The sequence below is a fragment of the Parasteatoda tepidariorum genome, chromosome 11 (genome assembly GCF_982258835.1).
Source record: "Parasteatoda tepidariorum strain Cologne lab strain chromosome 11, Ptep-v5.0, whole genome shotgun sequence".
Taxonomy (NCBI): domain Eukaryota; kingdom Metazoa; phylum Arthropoda; class Arachnida; order Araneae; family Theridiidae; genus Parasteatoda; species Parasteatoda tepidariorum.
The window spans coordinates 41,572,070-41,594,979 of NC_141765.1; the positions used below are offsets into that span (position 1 = coordinate 41,572,070).

Consider the following 22,910-nt stretch of genomic DNA (forward strand, 5'->3'; position numbering starts at 1 on the left):
TCGTATATAAAATTTAATTTGCATAGTACTTTAATTGATAATTTTACTGTTTATTGTGTGCATGAATTTTGTTCTTATTTTATATTTTTTAAATTATTAAGACCTTTAAATTTTTTAAATTGGAACTTCGAATTTTTAGGGTTTTCAACAACTTTGTTTTCATTAAAAAATGAAATGCAATCTTTATTTTATCTAAAAATAATCATATTTAATTTAATAAAAAAAACGCATTTAATTTAATAAAAAAGCTATGAACATCAGCTTAGAAATCCGTAGCAATTAAAATTCATTGCCATGAGAAACCATTAAAAAGAATTTTTTTTTAATTAGCAAATATGCTTTGACTTTTTCTCATTTTTCTTTCATGAAAATATATATATTGCCCTTCGACACAATTTTGCCACATATCGTTGGTTCAAAACTAAAACGACACTTCTGCACTATCTTCTCATGTTATTTGAATGAGAAGTGAGTGCAGAAGTGTTGTTTTAGTTTTGAACCATCGATATGATTACAAGGCGTCATGAATACATAGGCCAAATATTCAAGAACGAATTCTTTTCAAAATATAGCTATATTTTCTAGGGACCTGACAGTATTGGAGTAAAGCAACTTTGTTTTTTGTTAATCGATGTATATAGAGAAAGAATTTCTGTATAATTTTTCAATTAGGACTTTTTAAAATGTGGATATATATGCCGATAGAAAAAAAAGTCTATAATTCCTTCAGTTTCCATAACGCGATCAAAAACTTTTAGATTTGAAACTAAAAAATAATTTTTATTATTATAATGGTTTTGTCTTGAAAAGACCTTTCTAACGGTATAGTAACCGGATTCAACAGGTCTATAAAATTGATATTTTATGATTAGCATTATATTTAGAGGAAAAGGAAGCTACTGTGGACATGCGAGACAAGAGGAGACAACATGAATAACTCCCCCCCCCCCTAGTCATATTTCCTCGGTGAGATGCCGTAAATTGGTAACATTTATGTGCAGTGAACAAAAAACGTACCACCCTGAATAACTTTTGATTTAATGATCGGATCTTCACGTTCTAGGCTTCCATCTTAATAATTCGAGGGTGTGACTTCAAATATGCAAATTAATTAGTGCACGATATTTTATTTTAAGTTACGCAATCAGACACAAAAACATACTTTCCCTGAATAAATATAACTTTTGTTCAACAGATTCGATTTTCTAACCCCCGTAATATATAGGAGGTAGCTGTAATCTGGGAAATATGATCCCAATAGTTGGGTCGGGTGGGCTATCCAAAGTTTGGACCCCCAAATGTTAAGGGAATTGAAAATTTTTTGCACACTATTATAAAATTCTTTTATCTAAAGATAATTCCATGCAAAAAATAACTTTTAGTAAATATTTATTATTTTTCATTTAATAATAGTCTGATGTTGTTGATGATTTACGTCGCACTAGTGCTACACAATAGGCTATTGGCGACGGTCTGGGAAACATACCTTGAGGTTTGATCCTCTGCAGAGAGGATGGCACCCCCGGTTCGGTAGCCCGGCGACCTGCACGCGAAGTCGAGCACTTTATGGTAGAACAGTTTAACGAGGACCAATACCGCACACCCTCGGTCCCTACGCAGACTGATCCAAGTGGTCACACACCCGCACACTAACAGCAGCCAGTGATGATTGACTTCGGTGATCTGCTGGGAGCCGAGTCTTAACGATCAGTCCACTACGGGACAATAATAGTCTGAAAACTTTTGAATCGTAAGGCATTTTTTTTTGTATCATTTTAAAGTATCTAATTTCACATGGAAAATACAAAATTTGAGCGAAATAGGTAGATTAGTTCTTGAGAAATTGAGTTTTATAAGTACGACTTTTTTAAAATTTAATTTCTCAGGATTAATCGATTTCGCTGAAATTTTGTATTTTGACATGTGGAAAACTTACAATGTTTTGTTATCCAATTTATATGCGAACAAATAACTTGTTTTCATAAACATATTCGCTGACATAATACATAAATAGCAAAAATGACGATTAGAGATGGAGTACTGAAAGTTTTTGAAAGGGCCTCCGCCAAAAATTTTTGCCCCAGGGCCCCGAGGGGTGAAGTTACGGCACTGTTACCACACTAATTAATTAGCATGTTTATCTCTTCAAACTATTAAGATTTTACTTTTGCAAAGGATAATCTGATCATTTGATTAAAAGTTATTAATGTGTTCCATCTTTTATTTTGGTCACAGCATATTTATTATACTATTAGTCTTCTTCTGGGACCACCTAGTTTCATATGAGTAAATGAACTTGCTGCTCTAGATCGGAAGGTGTGATACACATCCAGTGAGTAAAAACCTCCAGCAGGATTCATTGATACACTATATTAATAGATATGTATCATGATACCTACCATGACTAATATCCCATGTTTATTTTAAAATGATATATATTTATATGTATTTTTCTGCAAAGCATGCAAATTTTTTTTTGTTAAAAAAAGGTTTGCTTGTTAGATTGGTCCAAAATATCCACATTTTATCGTAACTAAAATTTTTTTTTTTTTTACATCTGCTCTTATCCACCACCCTACCCTTACAAAGATTTAAGAATATATTTGAAAAATAATTTTTGATTGCTAACTAAAATGTTGCTCTAAGTTACTTAGAAATCAGGTGAAAGAGAAAATATCCCATAATCTAATTAAATAAATTATCACTGTTCCTCAACAAGTGTATCTATTAAAAAGAATATTTTCTAGTACAATGGATTGGGAATTAAACAAAAAAAAGCATTCATTAATGATTTAAAGCCGGGCTCCCACGGCACCTAGAGAACCAGGAAAGTATAGGGAATGAAAAAAGTCATAAAAAACTGGGAATTGCAGAGAATTTCAAATCTTCTCTTAAAAACTGGGAAAATGCAAAATTTTTTTCTTCGAAAAAAAAACTGACGTCATTAAACATTGACAAAAATAAAGAGTGTAACCATAGCTCACATTGCAAAAGAAGAAAAAGCAGCTATGTCAGCTGCCCACCTACGGAAGCTCGTCAGTCGTCCATTTCTTTTTCTTTTGGTTCTTTTTATGCCCCCCTTCTAGGTAATACCATTATTCTCTTCCTGTTTTACTTCTTTCTCCAAGAGGATGACGTTGCTCATGCATCCGTATTCTGATGTATCTCGTCATAGGCATGGGAAATTTCTCAATACCTGTTCGGTTGACGGACTTAATTAGAATGAATTTTCTTTAGCGAGAAACAAGAATTGTGTTAATTTTGTTTAAAGTTGTTTTGTTGTAAATATGGGCTATTAAAAGCCTTAAATGCAGATTGGAGTGACTAAAATATCAATCCAGATTTTGTAGAATAGGTGCGAGATGAACCAGCAATCTATTTGCTGCTTATTGTTCTTTTTGCAGAGAAGTTATAAGCCTAAGCAACATCGAGAAACAGGCACTCATCAGCCATATTACGGATGAAAAGCACAAAGTCATGCTGCTTCAAAAAAGGAAAAATCTATCAGGAATTTTGTATAAAAAAATAATAAGGGAGAAAATAATATATCAAGGTCGCATTTAACGTCCAAAAGTAAACATATTTTGAACTTTTCAGTCAAGGTCCTTTAAAGTCCTTTAAAGCTGAATTGTTATGGGCAGTACCGTCTTTACGCATGGGCACACCCGGGCAGTGCCCAGGGGCCCCAGGCACTCGTGGGGGGGGGGGCCCTTGAGAATCTTACTTTTTATAAATTGTATAAAAAAAAAACAACTAAGAATAAACAACTTTGCATTATACAATTTTTAAAATAAATCCCAAATAGCAAAATATGGTTTATTTTAACTCAGCAAAAACCTTTTAATGTAAACCTAAAAAGGTTGGTTATGCGGCTTACGTGTAAATCTTCTAACCTTAAAATGAGATCTGTGGCAATCTGCTCTATTCTACGCACATTACCCTAGTCCAAAACCTTGGAAAACAACCTTCTATATAAAAACCTTAAATCGAGGTTGACTTAGAGTTTTCAAGCGTGAAAAAAATCCTTTAGTAAAGCTAGTCTCAAGGTGAAAATACTCTTAAACCTAGGTAATTATAAGGTTTCTTCTCACAAAGTCTTGCATGCTCAGCTAAAATCCACCTTGTCATGAAATTTTAATGAGCAATGCAGTTTGATCCTATCGTTAGTGTGACGTCAGCTAAACCGTCATTATGGACCTAAGTGACCATTTTACTTAAGTGACAACACTTATTTAGAAAAAAAGTCACACTTTAGAAAACACTTATTTAAAAAATAATTTGTAATCCTTTTAGGATGAAAGGTTTAAAAACTGCAATATTTTTGCCTTATTAAAAAAACGTTTTTAGTACAAACACTTTCGTTCGACAATAAGAAGAAAATTCTGACAGAAGGTAGCCGTAAGGTTGCATGCTTTCTGGGATATATGCTAGAGTAAAAAGTGCGAATTTTTTTCCTAAGAATAGTGATTCATTACCATGCAAACACCAATAGTTTGAATATTTTATCACTAGGAAAAATAAAAAGTCAGCCGAAATCTATTTTTCTTCGTTAAAATGAAGTTTTTAGGAGCTCAACTCCCTAAGTGATAATGCCTCTGAATATGCTTGAGATCACCGAAGTCAGCATCACTGGCTACGGTCAGTGTAAGGGTGGTTAACCACTTGGATCAGTCTGCGTAGGGACCGAGGATGTGCGGTATGGGTCCTCGTTAAACTGTTCTACCGTAAAGTGCTCGACTTCGCGTACAGGTCATTGGGCTACCGAAGCGGGAGTGCCATCCCCTCATCAGAGGATCAAAATTGTGATGGCATGTCTTCGGATCATCCTCAGGGTGTTTTCCCAGACCGTCGCCAATAGCCCGTTGTGCAGCTCCAGTGTGACGTAAATGAACTACAACAACAACTAAATATGCTTGACAACCACCAACTCTGTTTAGTATTTACAGGTAATTAAAGTAATAATTGAAAGTGTTTCGAATCATACGACAGCAACTTTTAAACTGGTTACGTCTGATATGCATTGAAAGATGTTTAAATATTAATGTTATAATAACTGACTTTTTAATAGTTTGACGAAACAATTCATACCTTTTAAATTTTTTTAATTGCTATACCCTAGCCGAGTTTCGAATAGTGTTTCGAATCATACGACAGCAACTTTTAAACTGGTTACGTCTGATATGCATTGAAAGATGTTTAAATATTAATGTTATAATAACTGACTTTTTAATAGTTTGACGAAACAATTCATACCTTTTAAATTTTTTTAATTGCTATACCCTAGCCACGATGGCTCAAGGGATAGAGCGTTCGCCTTCCAATGAGGTGAACCGGGTTCGAATTCAATGATGGCTGGTCGATATGAATCTGCATCCGGCTTGCACGGACCACAGTGCTGACGTGAAATATCCTCAATGGCAGACGAATCATGGGTTAGAGTCCCTTTGCCGTCAGACTAACCGTGGGAGGCACTCGTGGTCTTCATCTCCATGTAATGTAAATGCGGGTTAGTTCCACTGAAAAAGTACTCCACGAATGCAAAATTTCTCCCGATGCTTGATACAAGAGATCCTTTGTTTTCTATATTGAGTTCAAAAGTAAAAGGCTACAGAGTTGAACATTAGAAGTCGTAAACCTGAAAATTGGATCGGCTGTTCAATGACGGTTATATTTTATTTTATTTTATAACCGTCGTTGAACAGCCGACCCAATTTCATGGGTTTACGACTACTTACGTTCAATTCCGTAGCCTTGTAATTTTGAACCAATCCAGAAGACAAGGAAACTCCTGGATCAGTACCCCCAGAGGTATTGATTTGTTGTGGGAACATGGAGGACTTTGTGACTCGACAGACTTAACGTGCATCAGTCACCATTTACTACACGGGGAGTCTTCGGCCGGAGAGGATCGAACCCACGACCTCTTGGATATGGGCCCAGCGCCCTACTGACCAGGCTATCCCGGCCCCCAATGACGGTTATAATAAAAAATGAAAAAATTGTTTTACCCTTGGTCGGGATAGCTTGATTAGTAGGGCACTGGGCCCATGTTCGTGTGTTCGATCTCCGCCGGCCGAAAACTCCCCGTGTAGTAAATGGTGACTGATGCACGTTAAGTCTGTCGAGTCACAAAGTCCTCCATGTTCCCATAACAAGTCATACCTCTGGGGGTACTGATCCAGGAGTTTCCTTGTCTTCTGGATTGGTTCAAAATTACAAGGCTGCGGAATTGAACATTGGTAGACGTAAACCCAAAAATTGGGTCGGCTGTTCAGCGACGGTTACAATATAAAATACAAAAAAAAACAACAAAAAAAATTATACCCCTATGCTTTTTAATTTACTTACTTTAATTAGCTTCTTCGTTTTGAAAATTACTTACTATTTGAGGATTGCAATTTGTTAGCATCTCATTTTTTTAAGAAAAATTATGCCTAGTTTAAAAATGCTTTATTTTATGTGCATTGAGTTATTGGGGCTATAAAAATGTGTTTAACTTTGTTAAAATTATTGCATATCTTAAAAATGCTTAATTTTATGCATGTGAAGTTTTTTAGTTCTATTTTAAACAGTATGAAATGTAATAGGGACCCAAAACATTTCGTTGCCCGGGGGCCCTGCTTGCCATTAAGACGGCCCTGGTTATGGGCATTGAAGCTTGTTGCTTCACATTCTTCCTTTAATGTTGTAGCAAAAATATTTTCACAGATGTTTATGAATAGTGATATTGCCCTTGAAAAAGATTTCTTGCAAACGAAAAGTGGTATTGCGAATTAAACAGTTACAGAAGAAAAAAATGAAATGAATTACTGAAAAAACTGTAAGAAGTTGTTTAAATTGATTCTCAAATATATGAATTAAAGAAAAATTGTTAGTTTTGTTTTGAAACTAAATTTTCAAATTAAATTTTTATTATGATAGCAAGATTTTATTTTATTTCACCAGAGTTTTTAATTTTTTTAGTAGTCTAGAGGTAATTTGTAATTTTTTTCATTCTCTTAACTTGTGTTGTGTATTTTCAGGCCTTGCTATATTCTAGGTATAATAATAGTATATTCTTTTTGGTATGTAAATACGAACAATAAATATTTTGTTACCATAATATTTTTATTTCAAATAGTGTTGAATTGGGAATTGTTACTGCCCCTTATTCTTTCCAGTGATTAGAACAAAGAGAGTATTTTTATTTTAAGAACAACACAAGAACACTATAGTTGCATGTTTTTCCTAATATGCTGGGAAAACATGGGGAGATTTTTTTGCAGTTTTGAGTGGCAATATTGAAAGCAGCAATAAAAAGAAATCGAGCATTTGTGTCTTTTTAAGTTTTGGAACTACTTTTGGAGTCCTATTGTTGTATTTGAGTCCTATCTATATCTTTTAATAAAGCTTTGAATGATTATTATCATGGATACATTTAAATCTAAGAATGAGCTTTATTCTTATTAAAATATGTGATTTAGTTGTCGTGTAAAAAATTAGCTTATATAAAATTAAAATTTTAATTTTTTCACAAACAAATTTATTTATATATATATAATAAATATTTTCTATCTTTAAAAGAAAAAAAATAAGATGAAATAATTTTCCACAGATTTAACTTTCTATACAAATGAATATTTCTTACTAAATGGATAAATTAAATATTTGCAGTATTTGTATCACTCATTTACTAGATATTGTTTAAAAATTTCCTTATAAAGTTGTGTGTTTATGTGTTAAAATTTAGTTTTTGTTTATCATGCATTTTTCTTTTCAGCCTTCCTGTATGCTCAAGTAAAAAACTTCTGAAAGAAATCAAAAAAAGTTTTGATGAAAACTTTGATGGTCATATTAGTAGAGAGGAAAGAATTCAACTTCTTACGAGTCTTATAATGCAGCCAGGATATGTTGTGATGAAGGTTTGTTTTGAAACTCTAAAAAAGTATTTAAAACATTGAAATTATAATTAACAGGTTTATGATTGCTTAAAAAGGTAGACCACCTTTTTTCATGTTTAATAAGCTGTGTTAAGATTTTCTCCTTATCTCTCATTATATTTATCTTTAAATGAGTTCTGCAATATTTAACGACTTCTCGTGAAAAACTGCTTTGTTAAGTTTTCTTGTACCATATTTTTCGGCGGAAGAGCCGCTGCGCTATCGAAAAAAAGTTGTTTTTTCCCTACATGCGGCGCTTCCGATGTTCCGACGAAATATTTTTTCTAGCAAAAAAATTTGTCAAGAAAAGTTATTTAAGAAATAATTTTCTGAGAGAAAGACTATTAAAAAAAATTAATAACGAAGTCGACGAAATATTCGCCCGTATCGCGATCTGCTGCAGAAGATCGCCAATTCTTAGCAAACTTTCGGCAGCAGCCTGTAAGAAAATAAATAAACGAAATAATAATTTTAAAAAAACATCGCTTAAGGAGAAAATTTAAAAGGTATGATTCTTGCATCCACCCCCAGCTTAAGGAAAAATCGCAAGCTAGAAATCTATTTAGCGCCTTAGCAATTGTAATTTAAGCGAACAGAAAAGGAAGAATAGGACCCTAAATCCGACACTCACGGGACTGACGAAATGCCGAACTTCGGATCTCTTTCGGAAATTCCAATATGGCCCCCAAATATTACTATAATTCAATTCCACTGTTAATTTCAGAAAAACCAATAAATTTAGTCAAGTTTCGATCATAGATTATGATGGGGTGAATTTAAAACTGGCCCATTATAAGAGAAATTTTACTAATCAAAATAATAATCTATATAATATAATCAAGAAGAAATAATCAGAATCCTATGAGGAAGAAATAATAATTTCTTCTTTGGAGCGAGATCATAGTTTCGTTTTTTCTTTTAGATAACATTTTGTTTTAACAAAAGACGCTTACCTCGCAAGAAAAAAAAAAAAGCTAACAGGGAACTACAAAAATTTTTTCTTTAAACTAAATGCTAAGAAACTAACAATGAATAACAACAAAAAACAAGCTAAAAACTAATAACGATTAAAAAAAAGCAAGCAAGCAACAATTAACAAGAAAAAAGTAAAAAGTGGCAAAATAAAAAAAATTAATGAATCGAAAAAAAAATCGCAAAAAGGGATAAATTCATTTTATTGTCCATGTGGTAGTTTCAATGTCAACTGGGTGTGGCCAATTTATGGTCAAACAGAGGAGGGAAATTCGGGGGCAAATCAGTAAAGCACAGCTGTCAAGATTGATTGATCAGTTTTTTCCAACTTCCATTTCTTTATTTTGTTCATTGGAAATGCGGGTGTTTTTTCTTCTCACTTTATTTTAAACTGCTTTAGAAACAGATGTTTCTTTTGATACAGATTTTTTTTTTTCCTTCAAGCTTCTTTTTTATTTTTAAAAGATAAAATAAAGTAAGTTTTTTCAACAGAATAAAATTCAAAATAAAAAGAATATAGCTGATTTTTTTTGTCTTATCAATATAAATTTCTTAAAGAAAAAACGAAAGAGATTAGATCAGATTAAGAGCCGAATTTTGGAATGCTGGATTAGGGGTCCCATATCCTTTTCTTTTCCCCAACCCCTTTAAAATATAACTGATTGATTCCTCCTAAACAGCTCCAATAGAAATGACACGTGGAGGAGGTGGGGTACACCTCTCTTTTAAAGATTTTCTTCTCTCTGTCACATTGGGTTATTTCCATTGAAGGAGAGGGCATTCTACCCACTAAAACTCCACCCTCAAAGATTGTGAAAGTGAAACTTATTTCCCCTTCGCTCATTCCTTCAGAATTTTTTTGGGGCCTGCTTAGTTATTTCTTATTCTTGTTATTAGTTATTTCGTTATTATTAGCTGTTTCGTTATTATGTATTAGTTTTTCCTCACATTCTTAACGGTAATACATTTTAAAATCTTTCTTTTAATAAATTTTTATTTTATTTTTTCTTATTACATTGTTTTACGGATTTCTGAAATCAGTTCAGCCTTAATTCAGCTACTGAACATATAAATATTTTTTTGCTGTTCTTCTGTTTTTTGGTAGGAACTTTATTTTATATAGTTTTGTTGTTTTCTTTTCTTTTTTTTTTGCTGAAAGAGAAAACTTTTTTTGTTGCTTTTTTTGCTGAAAAAGAAATTTTTTATTATAATTTAGAAATTAAAACTTTACTTTATGAAATGCATAAAAAAATTAAATTTTTTATTATACAGATACTCTAAATGGTAATTTAAAGGTCTCTTCTAAAAGGATGCTGATATGCGCGGCTTAGCACCATTGCGGCGCTTGCTATAACTTTTTTTTTAAAAATTTCATTTTTATCGAGGTGCGGCGCTTGCAACGAAGCGGCGCTTTCGCCGAAAAATACAGTACCTTTTTTTTTTTAAATTTAAATCATTAAATTGAAATAAATAAAATAAATTGAAATTTAGATAATTTGCCATGTTTATGTCATACATGTCCTTACATAATACATACAAAGGTTATTTAATACATGCCATACATATAAAGAATTATTGTAGTTTATTAAGTTCAAAAATATATTTGCAATTTTATTAATTGATAATGCAAATAATAATTCATAAATTTTAAAGCAAGAAAAATGTGAGAACTTTCTGTTACTAAACTTGAAGCTATTGTAGAAAATTGAAGTTAGTAATTAATGAAGGAAAGACCAAATTTATAGTCATAATTGACCCAGATATAAAAATTTTACCTTTTATGGCTGAGGAACAAACTTTTGATGTCAGCCAGTTTAAATATCAAGGTATTATCATAACTAACAATAATGTTATCAAAACAAAAATCAACAATAAGATGTTGATAGGAAACAGGTGTTATTATGGTTTGAGAAATCAACTAAAATCAAAGCTAGTTTCCATTTGAAATCTTTATTTAATAAACCTTAATTTTTTCATTTAAATCACCTCAATTTTTCCATTCATGAAAAATAAGTTAAAGGGAAAGAAATATTCTAAGGATATTTTATTGTATGCTCCTAACAATATTCATTTGAACCTAAAAATATGTGCAGATTGTGAAAATTTATTGGAATAATTAGAAAGTCTTGTTTTTCAATTGTTTTAGTGAAATGTTTCACTATTTCTTAAAGATTGGGTGGATTTGTCAAGTTTTGATACTCGACGACTTCGTTAAAATATTTTGTTTAAAGAAATGTATTTGCAAATTTTTAATTTTTCTGTTTTTGTGCAGTTACAAGCTAAAACAAAAATGACTATGCCAATTCCAAATTTGCTTGGTGCTTGTGGACGTTCAGTTGTGCTGGAAGGAGGACTGAAGCCCCTAAAATCTTTCCTTTCGGAGTCATTTGATACAAGGGCTGGTTTAGCTATTCAGGTTTTGCAGCTTGTACAGGATTTTGAGGTGATTTTTTGTGTTAAGTGATTTTGTAGTTTTATTCTCAGTTAGTTTTTGAAAGCATAATAATAATTTAAGTATTAGTTGTAATTAAGCTAATAGATTATTCTGTCAACTATTGTACCTGTGATTGTGTCCTGTCATACATTTGAAAATATATAAACACACTCTTTGAAATGACAAGGCTTAAATATAATTAAGTGTTATTGCAACAAATTTATATGTTATCTATATTTTCTAAATGATTTCATTATAAATTATAATAATTATTTTATAAATTATAATTAGCTTATAATTTTATGATTATGTATGTAAGAATAAAATATGTATTAAAAATAACTGTTAAGAAATATCTTTATATTATTTAAGATTTTTTTAAGTGTTCATACAAGGCACATCTAGAAAGTAAGTTTCCCTAATTTATAAAAAAAAAAAGAACTCACACTTTCAGGAATATATTTATTGGCAACACGTACAGCAATGTTTCAGCTATTTTCCAACATAGCCACCACCAGAATTGAGACACTTGTCGTATCGTGGGATAAACTTTTGTATCCCTCTGTCATAGACTTAGACTTAGAGGTTGGGCAGCTCAGACGAGCAGGGCACATCGACCAGAGGTCTATTGTACCCAAACCCTAGTCGTGATTAGCAAGAAAGCCCTATAGCTGAAATAAAGTTCAGCAAGCACCTTACAGGAACATCTTGCAGTTCCCAGGCATTGACGCAATGCTGCCCTAGATGCTCAAATCTTTGAGCAGAATAGACATCACAATCACAAAGTATGTGTCGTGATGTCTCTTCTTCTAGATGACATCCCCGACAAAGACAATTGGATTCTATTCCCATAATGTTTAGGTGTCTCCTGAGGATACAGTGACCAGTAAGAAGACCTATGATGTTCCTTATACAGGGTTGCCACTCTACATGGAGAACAGGGAAAACCTGGAAAATACAGGGAATTTAAAAATCACCTAAAATAACAGGGAAAATGCAGGGAATTTTGATTTTTTTCTTGCAAACAGGGAAAATACAGGGAATTTTGTTTCTTATTTTTGTCTTTTAAAAAATGGTGCCCACTCAAAGCGTAATCTATGAGATATTTAGCCATGATATTTCAGCTATACTAAACTATTTCACTTACTATAACATTATTTAAATATGTTCAGCTGTTCTCCCACCAATTAAAACTAATAAATATAGTTAGCCCTATATAGCTCATAAAAGGGAACAGTAATTGTTGTTTCCTTTTAATATATTGTGTATAATAGTACAGGGAAAACACAGGGAATTTTTTTTCCAGATTTGAGTGGCAACCCTGTTATACTGTTTCTATTAAGCTTTAAGAGCTCCTTTTGACATACACTAGGACAGTCTCGATTCAGCTCCTTAGCTTGTCTCTGACTGTCAGCAGCGCGCCATTGCTCATGGGCGATTTTGCCATAGAGCTTGAAAATGGTTGTCCTAAATGAGGAGGGAGAAATCCCCAGCGCAGGTTCAGGGCCCCAGAAAATTGCATTAGAGCCAGCCCATGCTGCTTCATCAGCTAGCTCATTTCCACCGATACCCATATGTCCTGGTACCCAATGCAGGTATACCCTGTTATGAGCGGACAGGTCACAGAGGACCGAGAAGCATTCCCACACTAACGAAGAGGTGAATTTACACCTTGACAGTGATAGGAGAGCAGCCTGACTGTCAGAACAGAGGCAGATAGTCGTATTTTGATATCCCTTGTCTAAGCATACCTTGCAGCACAAGATAATGGCATAGACCTCAGCCTGAAAAACGGTGGCATAATTTCCCAGGGGAAAGTGAAGTTTGGTATCATCATTGGAGCAATAAATTCCTGCTCCTGATTTGGCATCAATCTTTGAACCATCAGTGTACCATATTAGGCATTTGCCTTTAAGCAACCGAGGAGAATTAAACCATTCCTCTCTAGTAGGAAAATGGATCTTGAAGGGCTTGTGAAAAGCGTATCTTAGTGACATATAGTCACTAGGCATAATAAAAGAGGATAAATCCATCACTTGTGAAACAAGATGTCCCCATGACAAGTGTTTGGAATGCTCTTTCCATAGGCCAAGGTACATAAGACGCTTTACGCCTGTCTGAGCTTTAACTTCAATGCGTAAGTTCAATGGAAGAAGCCCAAGTAAGCTCTATAGAGCAGCTGTAGAAGTGGTCCTGAGACAGCCTGACCGGGCTACACAGACCATTCTTTGTAGTCTGTTAAGATTAGACCTTGCGGAGCTCAATCTAGTCCTCGACCACCAGACGATTACACCATAAGTGATGATAGGACTAATAATCATTGAGTATATCCAGTAAACTATTTTGGGGGACAGTCCCCATGTTCTACCAATAGCATTTCTGCAAGACAGAAAATTTTTCTGGCCCTGTTGGTACAGTATTCAAGTTGAAGACCCCAATTTAGTTTGGAGTCAAAATAAACCCCGAGAAACTTGACTTTCTCCGTGAGTTCCAATTTATGGTCCAGGTAGTATACATTACCTAGATCAAGTTGCCTTTTTCGTGTGAAGGCTACATAACTTATCTTGGATGGATTGACAGATAAGCCTGATTCAGAACACCATCTAGCTACTTCTAGGAGTGCATTATTCATGATATTAGAGACAGTTTTTCCATGTTTGCCTCTGACAACAATAACACCGTCATCAGCGTACCCGATACAGGGAATGCCAAGAGCAGTTAACCGAACTAACAAGGAGTCCATTACCATACACCATAGGATAGGGGACAGAACCCCTCCCTGGGGGCATCCTGCGGTTGCATGCACTTTCATGCTTGCACCCAATAGAGAGGAACAAACATACATAGAGGATAGCAAATTTGCTATCCACCTGGTAATTATTGAGTTTATGCCTCTGTTCCTAAGTGCATTAATGATAGTCTCAACAGGGACTTTATCAAACGCACCTTCAATATCAATGAATACCGCGAGAGCCATCTCCTTATCTTTGATAGATTTCTCAAGCAGGTAGGAGAGCTCATACAGAGCGGTGTCTGTAGACTTGCCTGGTTGATAGGCATGCTGTGTGTAGGACAGTGGCCTTTCTATGAGCACAGTGTCTCTGAAGTGTCTGTCGATTAGCTTTTCAATCGCTTTCAACAGACAGGAAGTGAGGCTGATTGGTCTGAATGATTTAATCTCAAAGTAATTCTCCTTACCTGCTTTTGGTATGAAAATCACCCTGGTATTCCTCCAGGAGAGAGGTATATACCCAAATGCTATACAGGATCGAAAAATCCTACATAGAATAGGGGCCAGTGTATTCACCCCTTGGATAAGCATCATTGGTATGATGTCGTCCATGCCTGGTGACTTGTAGGGCTTAAACGACTTTATGGCCCATACAACCTTCTCATAGGAGACCACCATTATGGCGGCTTCCCAGTCATTCCTACTACAAGTAGTTGTGGTAATATTGTGTAGGTTTTCATTCTCCACAGGATGAGATCCAGGGAAGTGTGCTTCAAGTAATTCTCCAAGAGCCTCTTCCCCTGATTCACTGTATCTTCCGTTTGTAAGACGGATGGCATTTAAACTGCAATGAAAGTTTTTAGTAAGAATTTTTGAAATCTTTGCGGTAGCAGAAGTTGTGTTTATGCCATTGCAGAAAGTCTGCCATGAGTGATGTTTAGATGCTCTGATCGCCTTGTTATAAGCAATTAGAGCGTTTCTGTAGGACTGCCATTCTCTAGATTGCTTTGCTCTGTTAAATAACTTCCTACATTTTTTACGTAATTTACTAAGCTCTGAAGACCACCAAGGAACTCGCCTTGGGGAGCTAGTAGACGTAACCTGACAAGAAATATGATACGAATCAAGTATGATCTGTTGCACTTGGTCAACAGTCCACTCCACATCATTAACATTATTGTACTTACCAGAGAAGCTCCCAAACTTCCGCTCCAGAGCTGCTCTAAAGGAACCCCAATCACCTGTTCTGGGGTTCCTCCTTACAACCTTCAGTCCTGTGAGGCCTTAATAGAAAAAGTAATTAGTTGGTGATCTGAAGCAGTAACTGCCCCAAATACCTTCCAATCAGTAACATAATCTACTGAACTAGAGTTACATAAAGTAAGGTCAATGACTTCCCTTCTGTTACAAGTAACAAAGGTAGGTTCATTGCCTTTATTATGGACATATAAATTAAAAAGTAAGATATGTTCCATAAGTACATCCCCCCGCTGGTTACAATTACTGCTACCCCACACTGTGTGGTGAGCATTTGCATCACAGCCGAAGATGAATCTACAGCTTGAACTACAGTGGGCAATTAGGGCCCTAGTTATGTCAGCTAATGGTTCCTTCTCCTCATATGGGAGATAGGCTGAAACTATGACAAAACTAGAGATTGTCTTATTGTCATAGAATTTTAGCTTTACAGCAACTAAATCCCTGTTAAGAAAGTTAACAAGATTAAGGGCATTTAGATTAGACCTAGCCACTATGCAGGTTCTGGGAAGGTCACAACAGGTATCATAAAAGATATTAAAACCTTTAACATTGAGACCCATTGTTCTACCCTTGCGGGTCCAAGGCTCTTGTATAAGAGCAATATCTAGTTCTCCATCATTCAACCTTTTGGCCATAAGGCTTGAAGCAGCAATGCTATGATGGAGATTAATTTGACAAACCTTGATTGTAGTCATTGGTTAGCAGTATGAGTGAAACCAGAATGGCTATCTATCCTGGTTATCTTTAGAAGAAAAATCTTCCTTTAACAGCCCCATTGCTTCATCTATACCAAGCATAGAAGCTGGTGAGTCAGGTTGTAATTTTGCATCTGACCCTGAGTCCAACCCAAGCTCTGAAAAATCAAGAGCCCCAATTGAACTTACCTTTGAATCAGGGGAATTGGCCGGCCAAGGTTCATTCTCCTGTTCCATGTCCTCTTGAACATCAGGTTCTACAGAGAGGTCCGATGTTGTTGGATCCTCAACTGCTTTTTTCCTGTTAGGATCGTGGATAATCTTAAAGACACCACGATCCACTCCAGTTAGTGCGCAAAAATTTGCCCTCACAATTGCCTCAGCGTCTTCAGGGTCTACCTCAAAGATCCATCTAGAGGTGCCCGGTCCTGCAGCACTTTGCAGAACCATCCACCCCATAGACTTCAACCCTGGGTTTAGTCTCTGAAGACGCCATAAAAAGGTGCTCTGATTGGAGAATTGCTCCTTTGTTTTGAAAGCAACCTTCACGGGCTTGGGTGGCTCGTTTGCACCTATGACCTTGAGCATGAGGTTACCCAAGGCTTTATTGTTGAAGTGGCCTTTGATCCACCCTACAGTAAATTCATTACATTGTAAAACCAGCGCTCCTCTTTGGAGGTGGTTGCTGTAAATCTCAGGCAGTCTTTCGCCACCAGGAATGGTGTCAGTCCACTCTAAGATTTCTTTTAAGATGTTATTAGAGTCTTCCAAAGAAAGCTTGTCCAGAGAAAAGTCCTCCAGGACTGTAGTGATCTTGGTGGACTCGGTTGCACAAGCAAAAGAGACACCAGATTGGAGGCCCCCGGTTGGATCTCCCTCTCCAGCTCGGCTCTGCTCCGCTAGATTGGGCTTTCCTCCCAGGAACAACATCCTCCCTGGGCTTCTTTCCTTTTTGGGTTAGCGCATTGGGAGATGAAGTTGCACCAGAAGACCTAGGTCTCTTAGCTCCTCCATACGCCGCCATGGCCCTCATTTTCCTTAACTTCTTTTTCCGACTCTTGGACAATCCAATGGTACCAGACACACTGTCCCCTGAGTGCCTCTGGGGACCAGAGACTCCTACATAGAAAGGGCCTGCACCTTTGGACGCCTCACCAGCTTCCGAAGTAGACTGCAAAGCAGCAGTATTAGCACTGGCCTTACCCGAGGGCTTACCATATGCTACTGGAGACTGTATAAGACTTTTCGAACAGGAACCTCTGCCTAATTCCTGAACGCATCCCTTGTTCACCAGCGCGACGAATGATGCCGTATCAAATGCTTTTTGATTACTCATCATGTGTGTTTGCCTACCATTTAGTTACCCAGTGAGGGGTATCCAGGGGGCACCACATGGAGGCGGCAGGCATTACCCCCATCCCTCTGTCATAGAACTCTGCCGCTTGTGAATGGACAGACGTCTACCGTTACTGTGAAACAATGCGGAAATTGTTACGTGCCATTCAAAACAAGAGTCGTGGAATGCTTACTGCAGGTGTTGCACTCCTCCGTGACAATACTTGTTCACATACGGCACGACACACAGCAGCTGTTTTGACGGAATTTGGCTGGGAGTTGTTTGATCATCCACTCTACAGCCCTGGTATTGCTCCCAGCAATTTTCAAGTTTTCTTGCACCTCAAGAAATTCCTGTCCTCCGGTGAACGTTTTGGAAACGACGAAGAGCTGAAGACGTCTGTCACACGCTGGTTCCATTCACAGATGGCAAAGTTCTATGACAGAGGGATACAAAAGTTGATCCCACGATATGACAAGTGTCTAAATTCTGGTGGTTGCTATGTTGAAAAATAGCTGAAACATTTGCTGTACTTGTTGCCAATAAATATATTCCTGAAATTATGAGTTCTTTTTTTTATAAATTAGGGAAACTTCTTTTCTGGATGTGCCTCATACTTAGCATTTAGTTATAAAAATTCGATGCTTTTTTATAATTGTGAATGTGATTTGTAGTATAGAGATAGAACATACAATGCAAAGTCCTGTATCTGGATGTCTGTTTACTGGAAATGTCTATTTTCCAGACACTTTTTAACAATCAAAATGAACAAATAACTTTTCCCCTTAAATTTTTTTTGTACTTGCAATCTATTAAAAAATAGAATTAGTAAATTATTTTTTTTTATTTCTTCTTGCTTTTCTGTCCTGATATTAACTGGTGACATTTATGTTGTTGTTGTTGCTTATCCTCTTCTGGTCTGACGAAGTCAGACCAGATCTATGAACCCGTTGACCTGAAGAAAATCAAACACCAAAAGAGGAGTAGAGTAAATGTCTTCCCAGAGAAGACCAAGACAGTTCAGGATGTGATCGGCTGAAGTCCGGTGTAGATGGCATTTAGGGCAGAGGGGGTAGGTTTTAGTTCCCTCAGAAAATAGTAAACCTTTAAGATGGCCGGTAGCTAGGCGGCAGATGGTGGTGCAGACTCTCCTTTCAAAGGGAAGGGTCAAAGAAGCTCCAGGCTTATTTCCCTTGTACCAATGGTGGGTGGGGGGAATCAACCAGTCTCTGAGAAGCTGGGATTTCTTCAGGGAGTAAAGTTCAAGATAGGTAAGATCATAAGAGGTAGGGTGCGGTTGGCTGCAACCCTCTTTAGCTAGGCTGTCAGCTAAATCATTACCATAGATACCAATGTGAGAAGGAACCCACTGCAGGTGAATATTATGTTGGAGGGACAAGAGTTTTAGGTTGTTTACGATGGAAATACTGGTTTTGACGCCAATTTGGGTCCGGTTGTTGAGATGTTGCAGGGAGCTGCGGCTATCAGAGAATATCCAAAGGTTTTTTAAATAAAGGTCATTTTGCATAACAAATTCCAGACCCCTGTTGATAGCCAGAAGTTCACTTCTGAAAACGGAGCAGAAGTCTGGGTTACGCTGGCAGAGAGAAAATTTTTCATCAGGAGTCTCAATGTAGACTCCGCTACCAGCAGGACTATCGATTTTGCTGCCGTCAGTGAAAATTTTTGCGTCTTGTTTTGGAATAGAGTGAATAATTTCGAGAGCCAGTTGCTTCAGATGTTCGGGCAGGAATTCCTTCTTATTGACAGGAGCGGGAAGGTTGAAATGGAAGAAAACTTCTGGAAGATCTTCAGAAGGGTTCAAAGAACTGTGAAGGGAGTGCGGCTCTACATTATCAACAAGGAGGTTTTGAAAAACTATTTGGCTAAATGGACTGTTTTTCCTGAGCCTTTGGGAAAAAATCCAATTACTGAGGTATTCGGAAGTCTTGTTATGTTGTCCAAAGCTGAGGAGCTTGCTATAATATTTTACCAGGCTGGCTTGTCTTCTGGTATGGAGACGCAAAAGGTTAGCTTCATAATGTGCAATGTTGGCTGGGTAACTCTGTTTCAAACTTGCGATAATACGGGCAGCACTAAGTTGGACCTGTTCAAGTTTATTTAGATTGGTCTCAGAAGCACAGCAGAAAATTGGTGAACCGTATTCGAGAATAGGCCTTATGAGAGCCAGAAAGGTAGTTCTCAGAGTGGTCGCATCCGCACCCCAGTCTCTGCCAGCAATGTACTTCAAAATGTTCAAACGCTTTCTAGCTTTCAAGGTAATATGTTCAATATGCTTATTGCTGGTAAATTCAGGGTCAAGAACAAAGCCTAAGTATTTTGGATGTTTCTCATAGATAAGTTCCTGGCTCTCAAAGACCAGTTTTGGGTGATAATTATACAAATGCTTATTTGTAGTGAAGAAGGTAGTTGTAGATTTGCTTGGATTGAAGTGAAGTTTATGGTCAGCGGTGACATTTATTGTCTCAATATGCACATTTATTGTCTCAATATGCACAATTATTTATTGGTGACATTTATTGTCTCAATATGCACACTAAAAGAGAAGAGCAGAAAAGAACATATTATGAATATTAATGTAGCTGAATATTAATAGTGTTTGAAAAGAATGCCACCGGACACTTTTTTTTTAACTTCAAATTATAAAACTTCAAATATTCATTCATTAAAAAATCCATTGGATTTTGTTTCTTGTTTTAGATTATTTTTTCTTTTATTTAATCAAATTGATTTGCTTTTGAAATTCAAGACTCATTTTTTATGTTATTTCTCTCTAATTATTTGCACTACTAATTTTTTACATCAAATGGAAAAAGAAGAAAAACTTGTCTTTTCATGAAAAAGAAACGTCAAACTATAGTCTGCTCACTTTTATTATTTTTTTTAGCATATATTTTATCATTCTCAGTTAATTAAGTGTCATTCAACATGTAAAAAAACGTTGTTGTATAAAATTGGCTATTTATTATTTTTATTGAATAATGTTTTATTTTGATCTTTGTTTACCTTAAGGACCCATTATGTGGAAAAATCTTATTTTGTTGAAGATATGGGACTTTCCAAATATAGGACTTTTCCCTGTGTAAATTGAGCACCGTATTTTAAAAGTTCTTTATATAGTTATAAAGTTCTTCTATACTTTTGGTGAAATATTGAAAGAAACAACAGTTGTATTAATTTCTTAAGAAATTAATAGAAAAATGTATTTTTCAATTTTTACTTTCTTATTTTCATTTATTTAAAAATGATTCATTTGATTAATTAAATGACTTGAAATTAGCACTATTATTTAAACTAGATTGTAATTATTAAATCTTAATTTTTTTAAATTTAATATTGCTATTTTATAAGAGTTTCTTCATTTCTAATGGATTGAAGAAACCTATTTCTTGCTGGGTGGTTTTTTCCACTCAATATTCTACTGTATAAGAAACTTGCCATCCCTGGTTGTAAGTTTATGAAAGTAATTCACAGGAGTTGAGTTTTACTTAAATCATTGAGGTTTTGGCTATAGCATTTTTTTAAAGATTAATAAAATCAACAAAACACTTCTAAATACTTAAGTCTTTATCTCTCACAAATAAGAAATGCTTGAGACCAGCCAGTTGATAAAAAACAATAAAGTAGGTGTTAGACCTAGTGTAGTTTCAGCTAATAATGATTAATGAGTAACACAATGAATTGGAATTATTCAGGTAAAGGTCACTGCGGCAGCTATGTATATGTCCTAACTCACCCTATACTAGGGTGTGCACCCTTTTCTATGGTGGTTAGAGCAACCAACTTTGATCACAGACATCTTTGGTTTGAATTTTGCTGGCTGCCAACAAACATCTTTTTCTTACACAGTGGAGAACACTGTGGCGACTAGAGATGCTCAAACATGCAACACAACTATCTCCCTCCTCGACAGATGGCAACATTACTCATGAAATGCTCTCAGTTGATAGGGAGTCAGACTTCTTGTTCACTGGAGGGGGAATGTGTGGCAGCCACTGCATCTATAAAGCTTTCTAACTCACCCTGGACTGAGATTTACACCACATCCTTTTCTATGGTGGTTAGAGCATCTTACTATGACCCCAGAGGTCATTGGTTCAAATCTGGCTGGCAACAATACATGAATATAATTGCTAATGAATGATTATAGCTTTCCAATTAGTTCTTTACAAGGCATGTTTGTTACCTAGATTTAGTTTAATACATGCATGTATTTATTATGATTGAGAAGGAGTTTATATTCTTTAAAGTTGCTTCAAATGCTAAATATTGATTGTTAAATACTTGTATGTAATTTACCTTTATCTGTATTTTTTTTTATTTTTTAAATATATCGAACAGCAATTTTCAAATCTAACCTCAATATTTGTTTTGTGTATTAGTTTTTTAGATTTTATTTTTATTTATTTTTCACCATCTTTTTCTTTCAGTTTTATTTTCGTTTTGAATTACTATATTATTAATTGATAGAAAGCTTTTAATTAATTTTTATTTTTCAGAAAATGCATGATTTATCTTGTCTTTTGCGTGACATAAGTAAGTTTATTTTATAAATATTTGAAATTAGATAAATTGCTTGTATTTTGCTTTGAAACAAACATTTAATTTAAATATGTTGTTATTTCTAATCATTATAAGTATTTTCATTAAATTATATTCTTACATTTCTTAAACATCCATTCTATGTATAACCTCTGATATATAACTCTCAAAGTTTTCGAATAAATAATAAAACGAGTATATTTAGTTTAATCACCCAATTTTTAATATTTTACATTTAACCTGCAGGAAGAAGATCCACAGTGGTATTTTTTATTAGTAGATTTTTCGCTTGATGGAATTGTTGTAACTAAAGATGGAGAAGTTGTTGTGATTGACTTGGACAATCTTGTTGTTTTAGATAAGGCTACATTTTTGCCAGGTATTTAATAAAGGATTAAGATTTTTTTAAAGTAAAAAATTGGATATAAAATTACAGATCAGGGCTTGAAAAACCGCACGTCCTCGGCGGTCAAATATTCCCCACGGACAGCGAATTTCTTGAATCCGACGTCCGCATGGACTGCCATTTTCCCATTAATGTTCGTGATACATATTCAATTTTTGTTATCTTACTAGAGTCTAGCGCCTCACTTCTAAAATGACCCTCTAATCTAGAAATACAACAACATACTGTGTATGGTGGAATTGATGTTTTCTTTGTCTGGGAGTACTGCAGCGGTTGAAAGGGGCTTTTCAGCAATGAACTTACAAAAAAACACATTACGTACTGGTCTTAAACAAGAAGCGTTAAACGCAATTACAGGGCTGATTGTGCTCCGGAAAAAATCCGGATTTTCAGATTTTTCGCTAACAGTGATCCGGAAGTTTCCGGAGATGGAAGGTCCAGGCAAAAGGTTCAAAAAATCATTCATCACAGAAGTTTCCAGAAATCAAATTTTCAAAGGTGGACCTTAACACAGTTTATTTTATTTGTTTGTAAGGGAAAGCCAGAGAGATACTTTATAAGCTTATATTCATGATTAATATTAATTTTTTTTAT

General features: G+C 35.3%; 1 protein-coding gene across 5 annotated transcripts in view; it reads left to right on the plus strand.

Moving 5' to 3' along the window:
- LOC107448564 (divergent protein kinase domain 2A) overlaps positions 1–22,910 on the plus strand; it is a 61,523-nt gene that overhangs the window by 24,952 nt on the left and 13,661 nt on the right. For 3 of the 5 annotated variants that reach the window (XM_016063812.4, XM_043048707.3, XM_087154861.1), the window contains 3 exons: positions 7,760–7,901; positions 11,164–11,334; positions 22,157–22,289. In XM_016063812.4, coding sequence (XP_015919298.1) covers positions 7,760–7,901; positions 11,164–11,334; positions 22,157–22,289 — 446 coding nt within the window. Of the gene's footprint in view, positions 1–7,759; positions 7,902–11,163; positions 11,335–21,867; positions 21,905–22,156; positions 22,290–22,910 lie in introns of all 5 variants that reach the window. The other 2 variants (XM_016063814.4, XM_071187677.2) reach the window with 1 other exon arrangement.